Consider the following 24,938-nt stretch of genomic DNA (forward strand, 5'->3'; position numbering starts at 1 on the left):
ATATCTAAAACAGGAAAACAGTCTCTACTCTCTGTTAAAGGGGTAGGGTGGCTTCAACTACAACATCCACTGCAAGGGGTTAATGAGAAACATAAAGAATTCACTTTACCTGCCTATACAATTCAGTGAATTGTCGTCTCCTCTCCCACTTGTGGAATTTTACAGTTATAAATACCATACCAGTGGTTACCTTTGTTACATACCCAATTGTGTGCCAGTTGTGATGGTCAATTCCTTAAATATCGTACCACAGTTTTTAAACAAACCACAGGGTGTAGCTTCATTTCAAAGATGAGGTGATCTTTATATTTTAAAGATGAGGGCATTGAGACTCAGCTCAGCTGTGGAGCTTGTCCCAGGTCACACAGCTAATTAACAGAGAAGCTAGAATTCAGAGCTGATTCAAAAACGCTTGTCTTCAAGACTTAATTATGTAGATGTTCTTATCTACACTGCAATTTAAAATGCTGTGTACAAAGATGATCTTCAAAATGTACTTTCATATTATCACTATCATTATAGTGAAACTCTCTTTGTAGATGCATTTAACTTGGAGAAAAAGAGACTTATTTCCCGTAAATTCATGAAGCTATAAATAAATCTGAAAACTGAGTTGTGTGATGGGTGCAGGATCTCCCTTCCCCACCTTTGACTGATCCTGTTGGCAAATAACAAAATGGAACATTTGAATTACCTCTTGCCTCTGCCCACTATAAGGATAAGGAACCAAGCAAGGTCCCCACACTAGGCGTTAGGGAGAAATAGTGTTTGCACTTTCTTTTCTCAGGCCTGTGAATAGTGAGGTCTCAACTTTTAGATACTTTGCTGGGAGACTGAAACTAGAAGATTCCCTCCTAACAGGCTGTTGCAAAGAGAAGCACAGCTGTACCAATACACTCGTGTGTCGTAAAGAGTGATGAAGCAAATGCGTGTATTCCCCTCTGTCACCACTTCCAAGGCTGTTTAAGTTGGGAACTGGTTTGACGATACTGGTTTAATGTAGTGGGGGCTTCTCCTGATCATGATAAAGCAGAAGTTCAGTTCCTTCCCCTGCTTACTTTTATTATAATTAAAGTTACTATTCCTTGAGTTTTTCAAACAAGGCATTGTTTTAGGTGCTTTTATCTCATTTAGTCCTCATGTGTGTGCATGCATGCTGGGAGTCACTCTAGTCGTGACTTACTTTTTGCAACCCTGTGGACTATCTCATCTGTCCGTGGGATTCTCCAGGCGAGAATACTGGAGTGGATTGCCATTTCCTTCTCCAAGGGATCTTCCCAACCCAGGGATCAAATCTGCGTCTCTATGTCTCCTGCAGTAGCAAGCAGATTTTTTACCAACAGCGCCACCTGGGAAACCATCAATCCTTAAAACCTTCCAGTAAGGAAGATAATGTAATCCCTTTACTTTCTTTTTGTTCTAATTTTTAAAAAAGCTTTTTATTTTGTATTGAAGTGGAGTGAAAGTCGCTCAGTCGTGTCTGACTCTTTGCAACCCCATGGACTATACAGTCCATGGAATTCTCCAGGCCAGAATACTGGAGTGGGTAGCCGTTCCTTTCTCCAGGGGATCCTCCCAGCCCAGGGATTGAACCCAGGTCACCCACATTGCAGGTGGATTCTTTACCAGCTGAGCCATGCAGGAAGCCCAAGAACACTTGAGTGGGTAGCCATCCTTTCTCCACTGATCTTCCCAACCCAGGAATCGAACCAGAGTCTCCTGCATTGCAGGCAGATTCTTTACCAACTGAGCTATCAGGGAAGCCCATTTTGTATTGGGGTATAGTCAATTAACAATTTTGTGATCATTTCCAGTGGACTGCAAAGCGACTCAGCTATACTTATTCATGTACCTGTTCTCCCTCAAACTCCTCTCCCGTACAGGCTGCCACATAACATACCTTTCCTACAGTTTAGAAAGCTAAGGGTCAGAGAGGTGAAATATCTTGTCCAAAATCACAAAGCTTTGTGACCTTGCCTTTAACCCAGTCTGCTTTTAACCCAAGCAGCCTGGTTTCAGAGTCCCTGTCACCTCAGCCCAAATAAAAGTGAATGCTTACAGGTGTGCTCTAAGAGTTCCTGTGTGTGTGTGTGTGTGTGTGTGCGTGCGTGTGTGTGTGTGCGTGCTCAGTTGTGGCCGAATCTTTGTGACCTCATGAACTGTGGCCCACCAGGCTCCTCTGTTGAGAATCCCTACAGTCTGGAATTAAAGAGTTTGGGTATTTGTAGTAGTGTATTTTAAAATCTAACCTCTCATTTCACCAAGTGGCTCTTCCTACAATGCAGCTATACAAAGTGAGAAGGAACAGTCCAGAGAGAAAAGATAGGATCAAGCAGTCTAACTGGGTACCTTGTGACTGGAGTGTTTTGTGGACCTAGAGGCCTCTGTCTGCTTTCCCACTTCCTCTCCTCGGGCCCGAGAGGTGGCATGCCCTCTGAGCCCACCCTCACGGAGCCCCAGGGCTGCCTTCCTTTATCCGCCTGCTCTCTGTTCTCAGGCCACCCTCTCTGACCCGCCATGCCTCAGGGCCTGTTCTCTCTCTGGTCCTTCACTTCCACAGTGCGTGTTCATGTTTCCTAAATGTCTTGAAATAAGACGGAATTTCACTCTTTCAAGGGGACGTATCATGGGTCCCAATGTACCATCTGTCTTAAGTGTGTTAACTCACCCTTGGTTCAAATCCCAGTCCCTTGTTTACTTGTTGGGATTCTTTCAGGAGTGACTGACAGTAACTGAGCTTGCACATCTCCGAAGTGAGCATTCATCAGAGCACCCACCTCAAATGACGGTGGTGAGCAAAAGATGCACTCATCCCTGTAGAGTGCTCGTAGAGTGGAAGGTACACTGTGTGCGTGCTTAGTTGCTCAGTCACATCTGATTCTCTGTGGCCCCAATGGACCATAGACCTCCAGGCTCCTTGTCCATGGGATTCACCAAGCAGGAATACTAGAGTGGGTTGCCATGCCTGCTTCCTGGGGATCTTCCCGCCACAGGGATTGAACCTGTGTCTCCTGCATTGGCAGGTGGATTCTTTATCACTGCCCCATCAGGAAAGCCCTGAATGTGTACTCAATTCTGCCTAATGGGGTTATCTGCTAATTCATCAGATACTTCCTGAATCCCTACCAGACATGCTCCTGGCTTCACAGAGACCACATCTTGAAAGGATGCACCTTAAACAAGTATCTAGAGAAATAATGTATAATTATAAACGTAAATAAGGACAGTGAGGAAAGTGTCTATGTTGCTGTGAGACCATATGTCAGAGGATCTGACAGACTAAGGTTTGATCAAAGAAGACTCCCTGATGGAAGGAACATTTGAACTGAAGTCTGCAAGATACATGAGTGAGGAAGGATGAATAGGGATTCCCAAATGGCTTCCCTGGTGACTCAGAGGTTAAAATGTCTGCCTCCAATGCGGGAGACCCGGGTTCGATCCTTGGGTCGGGAAGATCCCCTAGAGAAGGAAATGGCAACCCACTCCAGTATTCTTGCCTGGAGAATCCCATGGACTGAGGAACCTGGTGGGCTGCAGTCCATGGGGTCGCAAAGAGTCGGACACGACTGAGTGACTTTACGATGAGGAGGAGAAAGGGGCGACAGAGGAGGAGAAAGGGGTGACAGAGGATGAGATGGTTGGATGGCATCACCGACTCAATGGACATGAGTTTGAGCAGGCTCCAGGAGATGGTGAAGGACAGGGAAGCCTGGCGTGCTGCAGCCCATGGGGTTGCAAAGAGTCGGACACAACTTAGCAACCGAACAACAGCAACAACTCCCAATTACCTGTTGAAGCAAATATTAGAAATCCTTTGGTCCTGTTCAAACAGTTACATAGTATTCAGTATCATAATGTCCTAGTGAGAAATCGGTGCTTATAAATATTTTCGTTGTAAATAGATATTTGCTTTTTCCTATTCATTGAAAGGCATTTGTTCTGTAATCTATAATGACAACTTTTGGCGTCATTTATTTTGCCTTTGTTATATATAGTGGATACTTGCTTATAAGTATGTACTTTATGTCATCATCATTGTATTATTTTTTTTAATTTTTACTTTATTTTACTTTACAATACTGTATTGGTTTTGCCATACATTGACATGAACCTGCCACGGATGTATACGAGCTCCCAATCCTGAATCCCCCTCCCACCTCCCACCCCATATCATCTCTCTGGATCATCCCCGTGCATCAGTCCCAAGCATCCTGTATCTTGTATCGAACATAGACTGGCGCTTCGTTTCTTACATGATGGTATACATGTTTCAATGCCATTCTCCCAAATCATCCCACCGTCTCCCTCTCCAAATTACTATTGAGTTACTTTGCACCAGTGCATTCTTTTAAAATGCAGCTACTAGATCCATTGCTGGTTATGAGTAAACGTGTGTCTAAACTCCCCTTCACAGGATTTAGTAATCAGTGTGAATCTATGCACCCTCGCCATCAGCCTGTCTTTATTCAAGAGATCCATTTCAGCGCCGCCCCCATGCCCCCTGCCGTTCAATAGCCAAATGCAATTCTAAATCTGTGGAAGCAAAGGTCGCTGGCTTTGTTCCTGCATCTCTGAAGAGTTGTACGCGCTGCTTCTTTCTGTTGCCCTTCTGTTGTAGTCATGGGAATCCAGCCCATATGGTCTGCATTAGGTCAGCTTTCTGTTCTTAGCCAAATTAAATAAAAAACAATAAGAGGCAGTGGGTAAGACACTGTGGAAGGAGTGTCTCTGATATATGTGAGTGGAACTGATTATACCGTGGATGGGGTTTTGAAGTGTGTAGTATGATTCTCTTTTTGAGTCAATAGCTTCCAGGGGAAAGGAGCGTTCAGGCTTTTTAGATGCATTAAAACATTGGCTCCTTGTTTAAGGAGGACAGAAACCAAACCCTGACTTCTTTGCTTTTTAGCTGAAAGCTAGAAGCAGATTATAATTCCTCTCTGACCCAGAACGGAGACAATGGGAGATTTTGTATGTTCAAACCTATCCTCATTAGCTAATGGAACAAGGTTGGCATCAGTTTCAAAACCTAGGACCAAGAGGAAACCATGAGTCTCCCAATGACCTGGGATGATTTGTATTACAACCTTTAAGTCAGTCATGGTGGTTCAGATGGTGAAAAATCCACCTGCAATGCAGGAGACCCAGGTTCAATCCTTGGGTTGGAAGAGCCCCTGGAGAAGGGCATGGCAACCCACTCCAATATCCTTGCTTAGGAAATGCTATGGACAGAGGAGCCTGGTGGGCTACAGTTCATGGAGCCACGGAGAGTCAAACTGAGTAACACTTTCACAACCTGCCCTTAAGTCTTGAAACTTGACCTGATCATCTATCACATTTATTACTCACTGTCCTGGGTTTTAGAATATTATGTAGAGGAGGGGTGTGTGTCTGGAAAAGACACCCCTTTTTTTCTCTCAGTGATGTGTGTAAAGCCCCAGGGGAAAAATTCCTCCTCTACTGCTAAAGTTTACCCCTAATTCCCCTCCCTATATGCCTGTGCCTTGTAAACACTTGACTGTGATGTTTCCAGCCTTGTGGAAAGAAACCAAATGTCCTCTATGGTATTCTTTTAAAATGTATTGGAAATTGTGAATTACCAGTTATGTGGTGTATATAAAAATCTCTAACAAGTCATCATACATAATACTTTGAGTTGTATGAACCAGCTAATGAAAAGATTAGATCAATCGTCTCTCTCCAGCTTGGGACTTGAGTCAATAATTCAGATGAAAATGGAACTAGAATGAGCCTTTGCCTCTCAGGATATAAGCTCCCAGGTATTAAAACTTCTTAGTTATCAGAATTAAGTATGCAGATTCTCACATCTACCTTCGAAATGTGTGAAAAGAGGACTTTGAACTTAAAGTGAGTTCATTGTCAAACCTGGCTCATTCCACAGAGCCTGAGGATCTGTAATAATTTAAAGCGAGACCCTCCTTTGGAAGAAAGGAAGAAAGGAAGAAAGGTCCATTAAAAATATAGATTGTTAGTATAGTTTCTTTCACTTTTTCCTCCTTCTGGGGATTTCTGTATGACCCCAATCTTTTAATTTTTTTTCCCATACAATTACAATGACTCCTGGCTTTCAACTATATTTGAAAGTAGTAGGTTATACTTGGTTAAGAAGTAGAACCCAAAAAGAATTCTACCAACCTTTTAAAAAGTATTCAGTTCATCATATATTTTATTGTGTTTTATTATTATTAAATGTAGCAATTCAAATGTACTGTCAGGAATCCCAGATGATCCAGTGGTTAAGACTTGGGGCTTTCACTGCCATGGGCCTGGATTCAAGCCCTAGTTGGGGAACTAAAACCCTGCAAGCCTCGTGGCACAACAAATAATAACAATAATAATAAAGTGGCCTCCCCAGCAGATGCTTTAAAAAAAAAAAAAAAACAGACAAATGCACTCTCATTTCCCCCAAATTTAGCATTCGTCCTCCTGTCTCCATTATTTTAAAAATCAGTGATCTGTGAATTACATATCATTCTGGATGTTGTTGTTCAGTCACTCAGTTGTGTCTGACTCTTTGCCACCCTATGGACTGCTGGACTCCAGGCTTCCCTTGTCCTTCACTATATCCCAGAGTTGGCTGAAACTCATATCCATTGAGTCAGTGATGCCATCCAACCTTCTGTCGCCCCCTTGTCCTCCTACCCTTAATTCTTTTCCAGTGGATTCCACACAAATTAACACATAACTGGAAAGTAATAATTTTCAAGAGAAATTAATTTGATTTTGTGAGAATAAAAAGAATGGAAGAGATTAAACTACAAAAAATAGGAAGGCTACTTTAGTTCCCACACAAATACTGCAGAATTTGCCACAACAAGACCTCACATGGTTAGGAAAGGAACACCAGCCTGATATCAAGATCACAGTTTACAAGGGAGCTCTGAGACTCAGGCTTTTTTCTAGGTGAATTTTCCTTATTCATTAGTCCTATTTTATGCCACATTTTTTTTTAAAGTAGTTGGTAATTATAGATTAAATGGAACTGAAAGACAGTTTGTTGGTTTTTTTTTTTTTAATCCGCCATTTTATAACCATCAGAGTAAAGGCTGGATCAGACAAATCACCCATAAATGTTAAATCAAAGGGAAAAGTTTGATGAGGAGCGCGACATTTCAGTTCAGTTTAGTCACTCAGTCATGTTCAACTCTTTGTGATCCCAAGGACTGCAGCATGCCAGGCTTCCCTGTCCAACACCAACTCCTGAGCTTGATCAAACTCAAGTCCATCGAGTTGGTGATGCCATCCAACCATCTCATCCTCTGTCATCCTCTTCTCCTCCCACCTTCAATGTTTTCCACCATCAGGGTCTTCTCAAAATGAGTCAGTTTTTTTGCATCAGGTGGCCAAAGTATTGGAGTTTCAGCTTTAGCATCAGTCCTTCCAATGAATATTCAGGACTAATTTCCTTTAGGAGGGACTGGTTGGATCTCCTTGCAGCCCAAGGGACTCTCAAAAGTCTCCAACACCACAATTCAAAAGCATCAATTCTTCAGTGCTCAGCTTTCTTTAGAGTCCAACTCTCATATTCATACCCGATTACTGGAAAAACCATAGCTTTGACTAGAAAGGACCTTTGTCAGCAAAGTAATGTCTCTGCTTTTTTGCTGTCTAGGTTGGTCATAGCTTTTCTTCCAAGGTGTAAGCATCTTTTAATTTCATGGCTGCAGTCACCATCTGGAGTGATTTTGGAGACTAAGAAAATAAAGTCTCTCACTGTTTCCACTGTTTCCCCATCTATTTGCCTTGAAATGATGGGACTGGATGCCATGATCTTAGTTTTCTGAATGCTGAGGTGTTTTTTTTTAATATAAATGTATTTATTTTAATTGGAAGTTAATTACTTTACAATATTGTATTGGTTTTGCCATACATCAACATGAATCCACCACAGGTATACACGTGTTCCCCATCCTGAACCCCCCTCCCACTTCCCTCCCCATACCATCCCTCCAGGTCATCTCAGTGCACCAGCCCCAAGCATCCTGTATCATGCATTGAACCTGGACTGGTGACTCATTTCATATATGATATTATACATGTTTCAATGCCATTCTCCCAAATCATCCCACCCTCTCCCTCTCCCACAGAGTCCAAAAGACTGTTCTATACATCTGTGTCTCTTTTGCTGTCTCGCATACAGGGTTATCATTACCATCTTTCTAAATTCCATATATATGCATTAGTATACTGTATTGGTGTTTTTCTTTCTGGCTTACTTCACTCTATATAATAGGTTCCAGTTTCATCCATCTCATTAGAACTGATTCAAATGTATTCTTTTTAATGGCTGAGTAATACTCCATTGTGTATATGTACCACAGCTTTCTTATCCATTCATCTGCTGATAGACATCTAGGTTGCTTCCATGTCCTGGCTATTATAAACAGTGCTGCGATGAACATTAGGGTACATGTGTCTCTTTCAATTCTGGTTTCCTCAGTGTGTATGCCCAGTGGTGGGATTGCTGGGTCATAAGGCAGTTCTTTCCAGTTTTTTAAGGAATCTCCGCACTGTTCTCCATAGTGGCTGTACTAGTTTGCATCCCCACCAACAGTGTAAGAGGGTTCCCTTTTCTCCACACCCTCTCCAGCATTTATTGCTTGTAGACTTTTGGATCACAGCCATTCTGACTGGTGTGAAATGGCACCTCATTGTGGTTTTGATTTGCATTTCTCTGATAATGAGTGATGCTGAGCATCTTTCCATGTGTTTGTTAGCCATCCGTATGTCTTCTTTGGAGAAATGTCTATTTAGTTCTTTGGCTCATTTTTTGATTGGGTCATTTATTTTTCTGGAATTGAGCTGTAGGAGTTGCTTGTATATTTTTGAGATTAGTTGTTTGTCAGTTGCTTCATTTGCTATTATTTTCTTCCATTCTGAAGGCTGTGAAAGACAGTTTTTTAATACATTAAATCTGTAAGGAATTTAATGCAGCAGCTTGTAGACTGAACCCTTAGATGTGATTTTGACCCCTGCATAATCTTTAAAATTTTGAATTTAAATGTCCTTCAGGCAAGCCTGTATTTTTATAGTCTGGTTAACTATACTAGGGCCAAATTATTCCCATTCTCCATTACAACTACTTCATGCTTTGATATGACTTCCCTAGCAGATTTGAATGTGTGATCCTGGGCTTAGTCTAACCCTCTCAGTAATTCAATTCAGCAAGTTTTATTTTAAGTACTTATTTTGTATGGACTGTAGTGGTCAGCATTAGGGACACATAAGCAACATGCCCATGCTTGCCATCATGAGGGAAACTAGGGTTCAGGGAAATTGTAGCAGGAGGATTGACCCAGGTGGAAGAAATTAGCAAGGACGTCCCTAAATCCACCTAGATTTTCTGGAAAAGCACTGAGGCCTAGGGTAAGCCAAGATTAGAACCAGCTTGTTCTAACTCTGCTGAGAGGGTTGAAAGGGGCAGGGACTCACATAAGGGGATTAGAAAGAGGGGGATCCTTAGTCCACTGGACAGCCCAGGCTTGTTGAGTGTCTTTTTACAACTGACCTTGTATTAGTCATAACCTTTATTAAAGGTTTCTCTTCTTCTCCTTTGGAGAGAAGTGTCTTACTCTTCTCTTTCTGCTCCCAAGGTGTAACTCTACTTCTGAAAGCTTCACTGTCACCTGAAACAGCAACTCAAAACCTCACCATGCTCACTTGGTTTATCCACTTGTCCAGATGGATTATTTTGGTTTGTGACTGAAGCAGAATCTTTCCCCCTTATGACAACTATAAAAAGTCAACCAGGTGACTGATCCATAAAGAAGAGATGCATTAATGTGATTCCTTAACAAAGTATCAGTCTGCTAAGTAATCCTCAAGATGGGTGCTCCCATGATCTACCCATGAGAATTTAAAAACTGAAAATCAAAACAACAGCTAAATTGCTCATATCTTAATGCCACCAGTGATCATGTTATAAGTATTTTACCACACAGTAAAAATATTTAGTAGGAAAAACAAGGTTTGAGTTTACAAACATAAATTTGAGTAATTGTTTTACTCCTTAACTACCCATGAACTTCAGAATTTTGGTGGGAAAGGTTTACAAAATGCTCCTAGTACAAACTTCTCACGGTATGGTTGTGAGATTTCAAACACAGTAGCATCATAGAAAGAAAAAAGATATTAAAAAGAATCTCAGCCCTTTTATTTTTCTACTAGCTTTTATTAAAAATGATCATCCTTCATGCACACACTGCTGTATTTAAAATGGGTAACCTAAAGTGGATAACCAACAAAGACCTACAGAATAACACGTTGAACTCTGCTCAGTGTTATGTGACAGCCTGGGTGGGAGGGGAGTTTGGGAGAGACTAGATACATGTATGTGTATGACTGTCCCTTCGCTGTTCACTTGAAACGATCAAAACATTGTTATTCATCTATACCTCAATACAAAATAAAAAGTTCAAAAACATTTTTTTAAAAAGATCATCCTTCTGAAACTATCTGGGATTTCAGCAGTGCTCTCGTATTATTTATATTCCAGTTCTAAGCTCCGTATCTGGTTACTATTTTTTCTTTTTGCTTCAATAGAGGAATTAGAAAAGTCACAGATGTTGGCCTTCACTTGCCCTCTTGGAATCTCCATTTCATATTCTACTTGGTAAATTTGCTTTCACCTCTTAGAAGGCTGAGTGCAGGCTAGGTAGTTTCAGAGTATTTTTCCTTTGGAAAGAGTGCTTTGGACATTCCCAGGTGGCTTAACATTTCATTGCCTTAGCATTTAAAGTTACTCAGGTCACAGTGTCAATTCATGGAAGATAAAACAAGGTTTCTTACCCACACACTAGTCGAAGTAATTGAAAATACCAGAGTTAGGACTTCTTGAATTTTTTTTCCAATTTCTCACTCTTCTTTGAATGATATGAGTGGTGAACTGGGATCTAAAATAGCCCCATTGTACTTCCCAAGGTAAATATGTGATGCCGCTGGATCACTGAGGGTTGCAGTTTGCATGTCTGTATATGACAGTAGGACAAGGGCATCTCTCCAGAACATACAGCTATCAGTGATAAAGGTCTGGGAAAGGAAGCAGCAACCCTGAAACCAGTCCTGAAGTTAGCTTATTTTATAAAATATAAGGTCCTCTCTTCATTGTTTAATGCAATATCTTTTAAGCAAAATGGAATTGTTAACTAAATGTGTTTCTTTTCTTTTTGGAAAAAGATTTTGGAATGGAGAATGAGAAGAAGGAAAGAAAACCTCCTAATCCAAGTGTTTAACATGAATTTGCCATTGTTAGAATCGTCTGTGCATGGGTCAGCCTGAAACAGAAGTGCATTTCTCTCTAACTAGTAGAACAGCTGAACGATCAATGTGAAAACTGCCCTCCTTCACAGGGGGTCATTCGTAGGAGAGTCCAGAATGCTGGTGCAAATAAATGAGTCTGTTTCCCAAAATCTCAGCATTTCATTCTTGATGGATAAGCAGAATAATTCCAAGTAAAACATAATTTCAAGAGCAGATTGCTGAATGGGGAACAGAAGAGTTTTGTTTTGTTTTGTTTTTTTATTGGTGTTGGACTACTTAATCGGGTCTCTCCCAAAACCCTTGTGTCAGGAATGGACACTTGTGAGTTAAAAGTTGACTCTAGAAAGCAAATAGTATAGACCCTTAGAGCAAGACCTGCAGCAAGCTTCTTGCAAGTGTAGTTTATCTATATAGAATGTCAATTTATTCATTAGTCTTTCCCTCTCATCTGTTTTCCTTCATATATTTTTCGTTTCCTTTTCTCCGTTGTTTTAATTACCATCAGCAGTATTTTCATGGCTGTTTAAATAGGTAAAAATTACAAGACAAAACAGATGACCAGTATTTTGTTATGTTTTCCAGGGCAATAGAGATTGCTCCATGGCCTTTCTGATAAGTTCAAGAGGAACTATCTTTTGTTTATGTTCTAACCCAAAAAAGGGATGATTTAGTGGTTTCTCCCATGTCTCTACTGCTCAAGAGAAAGGCAATTAGGACCATCATTTGGGCAAAGCTGGAGAGGCTGGGGAGGAGATGTTTTTTAAAAGGATTAGCTAAATTCATGTGACCGTTGCTAGTCCTTCCATTTTATGTAATCTCATTACCTAAATACAACCTGATACAGGTTCCAAGACTGAACTTACAATTGAAGAAAAGTGTCAAGATAAGCAATTGTATAATCTTGTCAGTAGGAACAGGAACTGGAACAAACAGATTAAATGCTAAATGTGCTACTTTAACTGTAACTCTAGACAAATCACTAACTAGTCCTAATTCTCAATCTCCTTATTTTTAAAATGAGACTATTAACAATAACTCCCTTGTTACATTATTGTCAAGATCATTATAACCAAGCCAGTCTACTCTTGGATATATATCCAAAAAAAAACATAAGTTCAAAAAGATACATGCCACCCCAGTGTTCACAGCAGCATTGTTTTCAAGAGGCAATATATGGAAACAACCTTAGTGTCCATCAGCAGATGGATGGATAAAGAAGATATGGTATATACACACAATTGAATACTGTGCTATGCTGTGCTAATCACTTCAGTCGTGTCCGACTCTGTGCGAACCCCATAGATGGCAGCCCACCAGGCTCCCCCGTCCCTGGGATTCTTGCCTGGAGAATTGAATACTACTCAGCCACAAAAAAGAATGAAATTTTCCCATTTGCAGCAACGTGGATGGACTTGGAGGACATTATGCCAAGTGATATGCCAGACAGAGAAACACAAATACTATATACCACTTATATGTGAAATCTTAAAAATAGAACGTACTGGTGAATATAACAAAAAAGCAGACTTACAGATACAAAGAAAAAACAAGTAGTTTCCAGTGGGAAGTGGGGAGGAGGGACAATATAGGGGTAGGGGAGTGGAAGGTACAAAGAACTGGATATAAGACAGGTCCAAGGATGTATTGTACAACACAGGGAATATAGCTAATGTATTGGGATAACTGTAAATGGAAGGTAACCTTTCAAAATCATATAAAGTTTACATAGTTCAGCTCATTAGTGTCCAACTCTTTGCAACCCCATGAACCACAGCACGCCAGGCCTCCCTGTCCATCACCAACTCCCGGAGATTACCCAAACTCATGTCCATTGAGTTGGTGATGCCATCCAACATCTCATCCTCTGTCATCCCCTTCTCCTCCTGCCCTCAATCTTTCCCAGCACCAGGGTCTTTTCAAATGAGTCAGCTCTTCGCATCAGGTGGCCAAAGTGTTGGAGTTTCAGCTTCAACATCAGTCCTTCCAGTGAACACCCAGGACTGATCTTTAGGATGGACTGGTTGGATCTCCTTGCAGTCCAAGGGACTCTCAAGAGTCTTCTCCAACACCACAGTTCAAAAGCATCCATTCTTCAGTGCTTAGCTTTCTTTATAGTCCAACTTTAACATCCATACATCATCACTGGAAAAACCATAGCCTTGACTAGACGGACCTTGTTGACAAAGTAATGTCTCTGCTTTTTAAGATGCTGTCTAGGTTGGTCATCATTTTCCTTCCAAGGAGTAAGCGTCTTAATTTCATGGCTGCAATCACCATCTGCAGTGATTTTGGAGCCCCAAAAAATAAAGTCAGCCACTGTTTCCCCATCTATTTTCCATGAAGTGATGGGACCAGATGCCATGAACTTAGTTTTCTGAATGTTGAGCTTTAAGCCAACTTTTTCACTCTCCTCTTTCACTTTCATCAAGAGACTCTTTAGTTCTTCTTTACTTTCTGCCATAAGGATGGCGTCATCTGCATATCAGACATTATTGATATTTCTCCCAAATATCAATCTTTATTCCAGCTTGTGCTTCTTCTAGCCCAGCGTTTCTCATGATCTACTCTGCATATGTTAAATAAGCAGGGTGACAATATACAGCCTTGAAGTACTTCTTTTCCTATTTGGAACCAGTCTGTTGTTCCATGTCCAGTTCTAACTGTTGCTTCCTGACCTGCATATAGGTTTCTCAAGAGGCCTGTCAGGTAGTCTGGTATTCCCATCTCTTTCAGAATTTTCCACAGTTAATTGTGATCTACACAGCCAAAGGCTTTCGCATAGCCAATAAAGCAGAAATACATATTTCTCTGGAACTCATTTGCTTTTTCAATGATCCAGCAGATGTTGGCAATTTGATCTCTGCCTTTTCTAAAACCAGCTTGAATATCTGGAAGTTCACAGTTCATGTTGTTGAAGCCTGGCTTGGAGAATTTTGAGCATTACTTTACTAGCGTGTGAGATAAGTACAATTGTATGGTAGTTTGAGCATTCTCAAAACTGCCTTTCTTTGGGATTGGAATGAAAAGTGACCTTTTCCAGTCCTGTGGCCAATGCTGAGTTTTCCAAATTTGCTGACATATTGAGTGCAGCACTTTCACAGCATCATCTTTCAGGATTTGAAACAGCTCAACTGGAATTCCATCACCTCCACTAGCTTTCTTTGTTCATAGTGATGCTTCCCTAAGGCCCACTTGACTTCACATTCCAGGATGTATGGCTCTAGGTGAGTGATCACACCATCATGATTTCTGGGTCATGAAGATCTTTTTTATATAATTCTTCTGTGTATTCTTGCCACCTCCTCTTAATATCTTCTGCTTCTGTTAGGTCCATACCATTTCTGTCCTTTATTGAGCCCATCTTTGCATGAAATGTTCCCTTGGTATCTCTAATTTTCTTGAAGAGATCTCTAGTCTTTCCCATTTTGTTGTTTCCCTCTATTTCTTTGCATTGATCGCTGAAGAAGGTTTCTTATCTCTCTTTGCTATTCTTTGGAACTGTGCATTCAAATGGGTATATCTTTCCTTTTCTCCTTTGGTTTTCACTTCCCTTCTTTTCACGGCTATTTGTAAGGCCTCCTCAGACAGCCATTGTGCTTTTTTGCAGTTCTTTTTCTTGGGGATGGTCTTGAAAGTTGTGTCACACAATGCCTGTCTGTAGTGAATAATGGGCAGAAGTTTCATGTGTTCTCTAAGTGGTAAGGACTGTGGTTAGAACTTCAGCTGTTTCATTGTTTCCCAAGGTATCTGCTGCTGCTTTGTTTAGTCATGTCCTTCTGCTGCAGTCCAGCAGACTAGTAACTTTCCACATGTGAACCCCAGATCAGCATCACCTCATCACCTGGAAACTTGTTAGAAATGCAGATTATTGGGCCTCATCCTGTATTTACTAACTGAGGAATTCTGGGAGGGGGTGCCAAAAGATGTATATTTTAACAAGACTTCTCAGGGAATTCTGAGGTTCATTAAAGTTTTGGAGCCACTAAAATAGACTATACCAGCCCACCAAACCACTACCTCAGTTAGACTTCCCTGATTGATTTGGGAGATGCTGGAGGCAGCATGGAATATTATTGCATTGAGATAATCATCAACAGAGAAGAATTATTACACTATTTTATTACTTGTGAGTAGTAAGATTTTAATTAACTCACTTCATTTTTCTGAACTTCAGTTTCCCGCTCTGTAAAATGGAAATACAGCATATTCTGCAATGATGCAGTAAAGGAGGTTCCTCAAAAAAAAAAAACTAACAAACAAAAAAACCATAATAAACCTCAATCAGCAGTCACCTTCCAAAAACAAGTATTTCAAAAAGAAAAAAGGAAAGATAATAGTTGTTCAATTTCACATGCATAATTTAAAAGTTATTTTTCTTTTATTTAAACACTGTGTGTATCAAGTCGCTTCAGTTCAGTTCAGTTCAGTCGCTCAGTCGTGTCTGACTCTTTGCGACCCCATGAATCACAGCACGCCAGGCCTCCCTGTCCATCACCAACTCCCAGAGTTCACTCAGACTCACGTCCATCGAGTCCGTGATGCCATCCAGCCATCTCATCCTCTGTCGTCCCCTTCTCCTCCTGCCCACAATCCCTCCCAGCTTCAGAGTTGTTTCCAATGAGTCAACTCTTCGCTTGAGGTGGCCAAAGTACTGGAGCTTCAGCTTTAGCATCATTCCTTCCAAAGAAATCCCAGGGCTGATCTCCTTCAGAATGGACTGGTTGGATCTCCTTGCAGTGCAAGGGACTCTCAAGAGTCTTCTCCAACACCACAGTTCAAAAGCAGCAATTCTTCGGTGCTCAGCCTTCTTCACAGTCCAACTCTCACATCCATACATGACTACTGGAAAAACCAGAGCCTTGACTAGATGGACTTTAGTCGGCAATGTAATATCTCTGCTTTTGAATATGCTATCTAGGTTGGTCATAACTTTTCTTCCAAGGAGTAAGTGTCTTTTAATTTCATGGCTGCAGTCACCATCTGCAGTGATTTTGGAGCCCAAAAAAATAAAGTCTGACACTGTTTCCACTGTTTCCACATCTATTTCCCATGAAGTGATGGGACAGGATGCCATGATCTTCATTTTCTGAATGTTGAGCTTTAAGCCAACTTTTTCACTCTCCTCTTTCACTTTCATCAAGAGGCTTTTGAGTTCTTCTTCAATTTCTGCCATAAGGGTGGTGTCATCTGCATATCTGAGGTTATTGATATTTCTCCCAGCAATCTTGATTCCAGCTTGTGTTTCTTCCAGTCCAGCATTTCTCATGATGTACTCTGCATAGAAGTTAAATAAGCAGGGTGACAATAAACAGCCTTGACGTACTCCTTTTCCTATTTGGAACCAGTCTGTTGTTCCATGTCCAGTTCTAACTGTTGCTTCCTGACCTGCATACAGATTTCTCAAGAGGCAGGTCAAGTCGCTTCAGTCATGTCCAATTCTTTGCATCCCTATGGACTGTAGCCCACCAGGCTCTTTTGTCCATGGGATTCTGCAGGCAAGAATACTGGAGTGGGTTGCCATTCTCTTCTCCAGGGGATCTTCCCAACCCAGGGGTCAAACCTGCATCTCTGTCTCCTGCATTGGCAGGCGGGTTCTTTACCACTAGCACCACCCAGAGTAAATAAGCTCTGTAGATTACTAATGGAAGCTCAACATAATCAATTAAAAAGCCTTTCCCCCTTTACCATTTGAGTTACATAAAAGCCTGTTGAAACACATATAAAAAGCCTTCACCTTTGACCTTTGCTGCTAACACAGTTCACATCCTTTGAAGGAAAACAGACAAGGGGGGAAAAAATGTAGCCAGTTGACCAGCCAGCCACCAAACCCAGCAGCCCCTAGATGCTTTTGGTCCTAGCCGGAAGGATTAAAACCCAACACTCTTCTGCATACTGAAGATTGTATTACTGTAACAGGTTTCCTTAATTTCAATTTGAGTTGTGAAACATCCATATTACAGGTGTAACATCAATAATATCTTTCCTTTCCTGCCTATATTATAGAGTTGTTCAGATGCATAAAGATGAATCATATCTCAGTTAGAATTATTTGGGTCTATGGACTTCCCTGGTGGCTCAGAGGTTAAAGTGTCTGTCTGGAATGCAGGAAACCTGGGTTCGATCCCTGGGTGGGAAGATCCCCTGGAGAAGGAAATGGCAACCCACTCCGGTACTCTTGCCTGGAGAATCCTATGGAGGGAGGAGCCTCGTAGGCTACAGTCCATGGGGTCGCAAAGAGTCAGACACGACTGAGTGACTACACTTCACTTTCACTTAAGTAATAGAAAACCCAAGTTATGCTGTCTTATACAAAAAAGAGAAAGAGAGAGAGAGAGGTGTATTATCTTGTTTAGCATCAGCAAATCAGGCATACCAGATACAGACACTCTCAGCAGGTCATGGATTCTCTGTGTCTCCCAGTGTTGGCTTGTTTTCAAGTTAGGATCACCTCCTGCAGTTGGACAAATTCATTAGACTCAAGACCACATACTTTTGGGTACAAACCCGTGGAAATGTTTCAGAGTCTTAGTATGCCCACCTGAAGGCTCATGACATGCCATTGGTTCTGAAATGTCACTGAAACAATCACTGTGTCAGGATTGCTCTGCTTGACTCCAGCCACATCAGAAGCACAGTAACTGAGAGAGGGGAAGTGGTGGTTCCTTAAATAGAATTATTGCTAGTGGGGTTGTTAAAGGTTCAAATCACAGATGTTTATTTAGTTGACAGTGTTACAGTTAATAGGACTTTACATTAGTTCTAATCTTTAGTGATGTATTTAAATCAAGACACTTATCTACATCCTCATTAAGGACATTTTGCAAGCCTCCAGGTAACTGCCCCTCCCCTGCACTGAGAAGATCTTCTTTTATGAGTATAGAGGGCTATAGTGGGATGGGGCTATTTCTGTTCCTTAGCATGGCATAGTGAGAGAGACCTGATTCCAGTTCTTGCTCTGTCACCTGTTCACTGGGTGAATTTGTGTTAATTTCTTAACCTCTCTGTGCCTTATTTTCTGAGCTTGAGATACATGCTGATCCCACTGGACTATTGGAAATGGAAAAGTCAATATGTAAATTACTTAGCCTTAGCTACTAGATAGGGAAGCCTGGTGGGCTACTGTCCATGAGGTCATCATGAAAGAGTCAGATAGGACTTAGGGACTAAACAACAACAAGCTACTAGGTACTGCTCACTAAATTCCCTTCTCATGCATAAAAATGGGACATCTGTCATATAAGTGGTCCAGGGTACCATGGGAAATGTTTCCATATCTCAGGTGCCTGAGCCTACTGCTCTAGCAAGAGACCTGTGTCAACAGAGGTGGAAGCCTTGGAGCAGGAAAGGGACTCAAGAGGTGTAGTCCATGCAGTTCCCATCTTCACAGTGGTGTTTCAGATTAAATCATCGTATTGATGATGATGCAGGAAGACATTGAGTTTTAAGTGTCATAAAATGAATTTCATTCAATCAGCATTTATTTCTTGAGTTCTCATGACAATTTTTTTTCTTGTTTTTTTTTTGTATCATATTTATATGAAAAGATGGATATTAGCTTAACCTATTGTGGTAGTCATTTCATAATATATATAAATTGAACTATCATGCTGTGCACCTTAAAATTATACAGTGATATATATCAATTATTTCTCAATAAAACTGGAAACAAAATAAAATATACAAAAATTGATTATAAAAAATATTGGCAGTAGATATATTTCAAGTCTTTACCAAAATAAATATACTGTTCCCTGGTGGCTCAGAGGTTAAAGCGTCTGCCTCCAGTGCAGGAGACCCGGGTTCAATCCCTGGGTCAGGAAGATCCCTTGGAGAAGGAAATGGCAACCCACTCCAGTATTCTTGCCTGGAGAATCCCATGGACGGAGGAGCCTAGTAGGTTACAGTCCATGGGGTCACAAAGTCGGACACGACTGAGCGACTTCACCTCACCTCACCTCATATTATTAATAATAGCTTGTTGTGGTTAGGTTTTATTATCTATGTAGCAATGGAGGTCTCCTAAAAATAAGACACACAAATTTTCCCATCTCAACAGAACAAAAAGCGTTACATAATCATTTAGTTTTGAAGAATCATGATCTCAGTTTTCATCCTTTACTTTTAGACTTGCTAAGAAGAAATAATCCAAGAGAAAAAAGAGTCACCCTGTCAGCACAGCCACCTTAATTCTACTCCCAAGGCCCAGAATTCAGCTCAGTACAGACAATTCGTGTCAAACTCTTAATTCCTGTCTGCTTCTCTTCCCTGGCAAGTCACCCCACTCACCCCTTGACTACCCACACCACCCATAGTCTGTTCAACTGTTATTGTCAAGTTCCTCGTTGTTTTGAATTCTCTTGCATTTTGGCAAGTCATGTGTTTCCTGCACTTCTGTAGTTCAGAATTCTTCCTTTATCCTATTTATATTGACACTGAAAATTTAAGGTGACACCTTGTAACTCTGTGGGCGTTAAGAAGCATCAGTTAAATGAAGTTACATAAAAATGTTTCTGGCGTATGTATCAAGTGCTTAATATATGTTACCTACTACTTTTAGTTCTGGTTTTATCATGAATTCATCTGTAATTAGGCTTCTATTGTGAGCACAATTTAGTAATTCATCTCCTAATACTATTTCGTCCCTAGTTCAGTTTAGAGTTTTTAGGTATTTTTAATCAAGACTGTAAATTATTTAAAGGGGGAGGTCATTTCCATTTCTTTGCATGCTCTATGTGGAAATCATGAAAATGGTATTAGCAACTATCTATTATACCGTTACATCATTACAGCCATCCTCTTGGAGTGGATTATTATACCATTTAGTAGATGAAGAAACTGAAACTCATAGTTGATAGTGGCAGAACCACAGTTCAAATTTAGAGCATGTGGGCATAAAGCCAGTTCTCTTAATCATGAATATCCAAACTACATATCACAGCACCTTGTGTAAAGATCACCAGTAAGGCTTTCTGTTTTGAAAGTCTTGTTTGTTTCTTCCCCCTTGCAGATGGACCCCCATGAGAACATCTTACTGAGCACTCTTGAGATAAAAAATGAAATGGCCACCTCCGAGGCTGTGATGGGACTTGGAGACCCAAGGAGCACAATGCTGGCCTATGATGCCTCCAGCATCCAGTATCGGAAAGCCGGGTTGCCCAGGCATAGTTTTGGCCGAAATGCCCTGGAACGGCACGTGGCACAGAAGAAAAGCCGCCTGCGGAGACGCGCCTCCCAACTGAAAATCACCATTCCCGACTTGACTGATGTGAATGCCATAGATCGGTGGTCCCGCATATTCTTCCCAGTGGTTTTCTCCTTCTTCAACATCGTCTACTGGCTTTATTATGTGAACTAAAACATAGCCTCCCATGGGAAGCAAGGACTAGATTCCTCTTCAAACCAGTTGTACAGCCTGACATAGAACTTGGAAAACACATCAATCCAGGACAAAAGTGATGCTAAAATACCTTAGTTGCTGGCCTAACCTGTGGTCCAATTCATACCATTTGGGTTGCTTCTACTAAGTCATGAAAATGCTAAGGTCCTTGGGGTTTTCCAGTTAAAATGCAAGTGATTTGTACACATGCTGGCAAGACTGAGTCTGTGTTCCACCTTATCTGCTTAGTACACAGCCTATACAGAGGGGAATAATTTAGATGGTCTTCCAGAAGGCTCAGTAGCATCATGAGTCATCTCGCTGAGATGTGGTCATATCCAGATACTCCCCATCTTCATTCCTAAGGTTGTCATGCGATCTGCCATGCCATGCAAACGTGCTTACTGAAGACAATATCTGCCTGTCTTATGAAGCTGATGATGGTGCCACAGGAAGTTAATTCCCACCAGATTCTAGAAGGTTCTCATGTAATTCAAACAAGATAGGGAGAGTCAAGACAGAGACTCAGGAAACCAATTTGGCCAGCCCATGTTTGCTTGAGCTTGGGAATCAATACTGACGTCTTCCATTTTGACATTTAGAAACGGGGAGACTTCTAAACATTATCATGCCTGGTGGCCGAAAGAAATTTTTCTAAAATGCTGTTTCTGAGGCAGTCAAAAATAAGAGTTAATAACCCAGAACAGAGTGAAAAATTCAGAGACAACAGTTGTAACGAAATTAAAGCACGCAAGCAGCATTACCCTTAGCCCATTACAAGCATGTGGTCCATACATACTGTATTCAGTGGCAGAAGGTAGAGTGAAAGAGATTTCTTTCCCTCCAAACTCACAAGCTTTTGACAGCATACCTGAAGATGTTTTTATAGTGTACCTGATCAAAAGACGACCCCTAAACAGAAATGTTAGCAGAATTAGAAGCATCTTAGGTTACACTGGGAGTAATTCCAATATATGAACATAAAGCACAGACAGAGCTAGCAGACAAGATACTTTTCTCTGACTCTACAACATTTTCTTGTAGTTTATTTCTGAATTTAATAGGGTATTTCAAAAGAAGGATTTGTTCATTTCTTTAGCGGGCTTAATGGTCTTTTCCAACTTTTCTTGTTTCTGAAATTCTGATTATATTCTTAAGAGACAGACAGAATAAGTCTTTGGAGAGATTTTAAGAGAACTGTATTTCTTTATGTACAATGAAGTTCACCTTTGTCTTTCATGGCAAACAATACTCGAGATTATGTGCACAAGTAGGTTTAGTTGTTGACTTGAGGAGTTTGAATTTTTTAGGGTGCTTTCATTGTATATGTTGCAGTCTGCCTAATCAAATAGGAAGTCATGAAAAATAGAAGAACAACAAAGCCACATTACATGGTGAATGTTATGAGCCTCAGCTGATACTGCAGAAAAATATATAGCTGATAATCAGGCAGGCATGATATATTATTTTTATTCAATTTTTAAATTATGTCATTATGCTTCTTTCTATACTAGTTGGATATATGCATTCATATGTTGGACAAAGAGAAAAGAATAAGCTCATATATTTTATTTGTATCAATGTGAAGTTTATATTTTGCCTTTCTCAGAACAAATAGTGAATTCCTCATTTTTCCTTAGAGTTAGATTTGATTGAAACTTTTCTTAGAGGATGACTTTGCTATTTCTATTTAAAAAAACAGCACTTCTTTTTAGAGTAACATCCCTAATTGTGCATAGCAGCTAAGGCCAGTATCCGCCTGTGGATAAATGTATGTTTTCTTTCCCTGATGATTCAGCAGCTTAGAATATGATGGAGTCCTGCTGCCCTTCTATTCTTCACTATCAGAGGAAAAAAAGTATAGCATCTATCTGATTTTGTCCCCCTGATAGGATGGTATTTTTTTTCCACCAGCATAGAGAGCTCTGGCCCTTATTTTTTTGTTTATACACTTGAACACCTCTGAGGATGACCTTTGGGCAGAATCCAACCGACGCGTTGCCCATGGGCTCAGAGAAGAGATTCCTCGAGTTTCTCCAGGGACACACTTTCCCCTGGGCAGTCATTTTGAGACATCACACTAATAAAAGTGCCTGCCCCTTGTCACTAGGGGTTAAAGTTTGAGTAGCGTATATCAAGAAGGAGCATATTGATAACTCAGGTTCACAACTCCAAAATGCCATTCTGGAAAGGTTTTTCTAGAGACAACTCAGAGCTCCAGCCTAGAAGTGGTTCTTATCTGCAATTAGCATAAAAGCCATAAAAATCCTTGATATTGTTATAGGTTCCAACAAAATTTTGATGTCCGGGAAAGTCAACAGAGAAATCTAGATCAAAGTGGACAAAAGAGGCAATTTAGCAGCGTGAGCTTCAAAAGCATATGACCAGGGATTCATTTCTGACCACAGTGTTAAGAAAAATCTTGGGGAAAGGAAAAAGATGGGACACTGGAACAGAAACCCTAGAGTAAAATCCATTGATTGGCATGTAGTAACCATGTAGGTAGAAAAACTTGACTCATCCCACCCAGAGATAACAGTAGATATAGAATTTATTCTTAAACAATTGTTTTTTTTTTTTTTTGTAGTTGAACTGAATTTTAGTTACCAGATTGGGGGAGGGGAAGGGAGGGGAGCTAGATCTTTAAGTCTTCAAAACAGACCAGTCAGCTTGGCATCCAGGACCACAAAAGTATGTTTTGGCAATTCTGATATAGCATTACTATCAGTTTATACATATATGTATAGTTTTTCTTTTGTTTATGAAATAGCCAGATAGCCAGCAATTAAGGTGTTTTTCATCTCTGTGAAATTCATAGGCAAATTCTGACTCTAAAAGGCACACTCTCAATGAAATCTTTGATCTCAATCTGTATATATATATATTGTACATGACTGCTAGTAGGTATGAAATGCATTTTCAGAATTGAAAACTCATGCAACATAATCATGTGTTTGCATAAGGAATGTTACAATTCTTTCTACTGCAATTTAATAACAGGGGAAAAGACTTAAGCAGTGCCATCTAGACCTTTCCTCATTTCTTCAAAAGCAGTGCTAAGTGAAAAATAGTAATAATAAAAAATGGTTTAGGAACCAAAAGACTTTACATTCTAGTATTAGGAACACAAAAAAATCTGTCAGCTTACAAAAGCACAACGCATAGAGAAAGTTCAGTGGGATGTATAATGGAGAAATGAATCACATTTATTTTAAGCAAGACCTGCATTAAATTGTCTACTAAGACAATTTCCATTTTCTATAGGTAACTGTGTTCCAATTTTATGATTGAATTCATACAAAAACAGCCAACAAACAGGTCTTACCACATATTTACATGTATATATGTGTATATATAGATCCATATAAACATACATACATATATATGCATTCATATGTTGGAAATCAAAAGGAATAAGCTAATATGTTTTATTTCCTTCATTAAACCAATGTATGAATATTTTTAATTTGGCAGCCGACAAATCAACATATTGAAACAAGTAATACAGGGTACTGAGCATTTCTCTATCAGCGAATCAATGCCTACAGTTCTTATGAACCACTGCACAGTTTGACACTATAATAGTACTGTACCTCAGAACATGGAAATTAACTAGTTCTCACATTGCTTGTCTACTTATTCTCTTTTTCAAGAAAACAACTAGCATTGTTCAATGGTGATTTAAAAGCAAAAATGTCTTAAGAAAACAGAAAATGATAAATATATATATATATATATTCCTCCCAAGAGGAGGAAAAAAAATAACTAAACCCCACCATGTTGGTTAGGGCAGATACTCTCAACTGTAGCAATCATGCCATTTTGCTAAGTGTACAGAGTCCATGTAATGTGAGCAACCATAACTTTCACTGAGCGTGTGTAAATATTAAAACAGATTTCTTAAATATTTTTAACTTCTAATTTGTATTTTATGGTAAGGCAATGTGCTAATTCTGTTTATGGCTTAAGTTGCTGTGTTATTATGTAAATAATTAAACATGCTGTAAATGAATAGTCAATAGATACAATTCATTGTTTAGTTTTTTTTTTTTTTAATTTTTACTAAGTAAAAATAGTTACTGCAGCCCCAGCAGAGAAATTCAAACACCCTTTTGCATAAATGCTTTGGGATCCCAGACAGAAGGGTTTTAATTTGCTCTCTCTCTCTCTCTCTCTCTCTCTCTCTCACACACACACACACACACACACACACACACACACTTTTTCTTGTCACTCCCACTCATACCCCGTCTATGGGAAACACTGTAGTGTTTATAACAAC

At 40.2% G+C, this 24,938-nt stretch overlaps 1 protein-coding gene across 2 annotated transcripts in view; it reads left to right on the top strand.

Moving 5' to 3' along the window:
- The window catches only part of GABRB2 (gamma-aminobutyric acid type A receptor subunit beta2), a 299,395-nt gene extending 274,672 nt beyond the window's left edge, over nucleotides 1-24,723 (top strand). For both annotated transcript variants that reach the window (XM_040239469.1, XM_040239468.1), the window contains one exon: nucleotides 20,288-24,723. In XM_040239469.1, coding sequence (XP_040095403.1) covers nucleotides 20,288-20,635 — 348 coding nt within the window. In that variant the 3' untranslated portion in view covers nucleotides 20,636-24,723. The remainder of the gene's footprint in view (nucleotides 1-20,287) is intronic.
- Nucleotides 24,724-24,938: the final 215 nt, after the last annotated feature.

This window comes from Oryx dammah, unplaced genomic scaffold (genome assembly GCF_014754425.2).
Source record: "Oryx dammah isolate SB20612 unplaced genomic scaffold, SCBI_Odam_1.1 HiC_scaffold_5, whole genome shotgun sequence".
NCBI lineage: Eukaryota > Metazoa > Chordata > Mammalia > Artiodactyla > Bovidae > Oryx > Oryx dammah.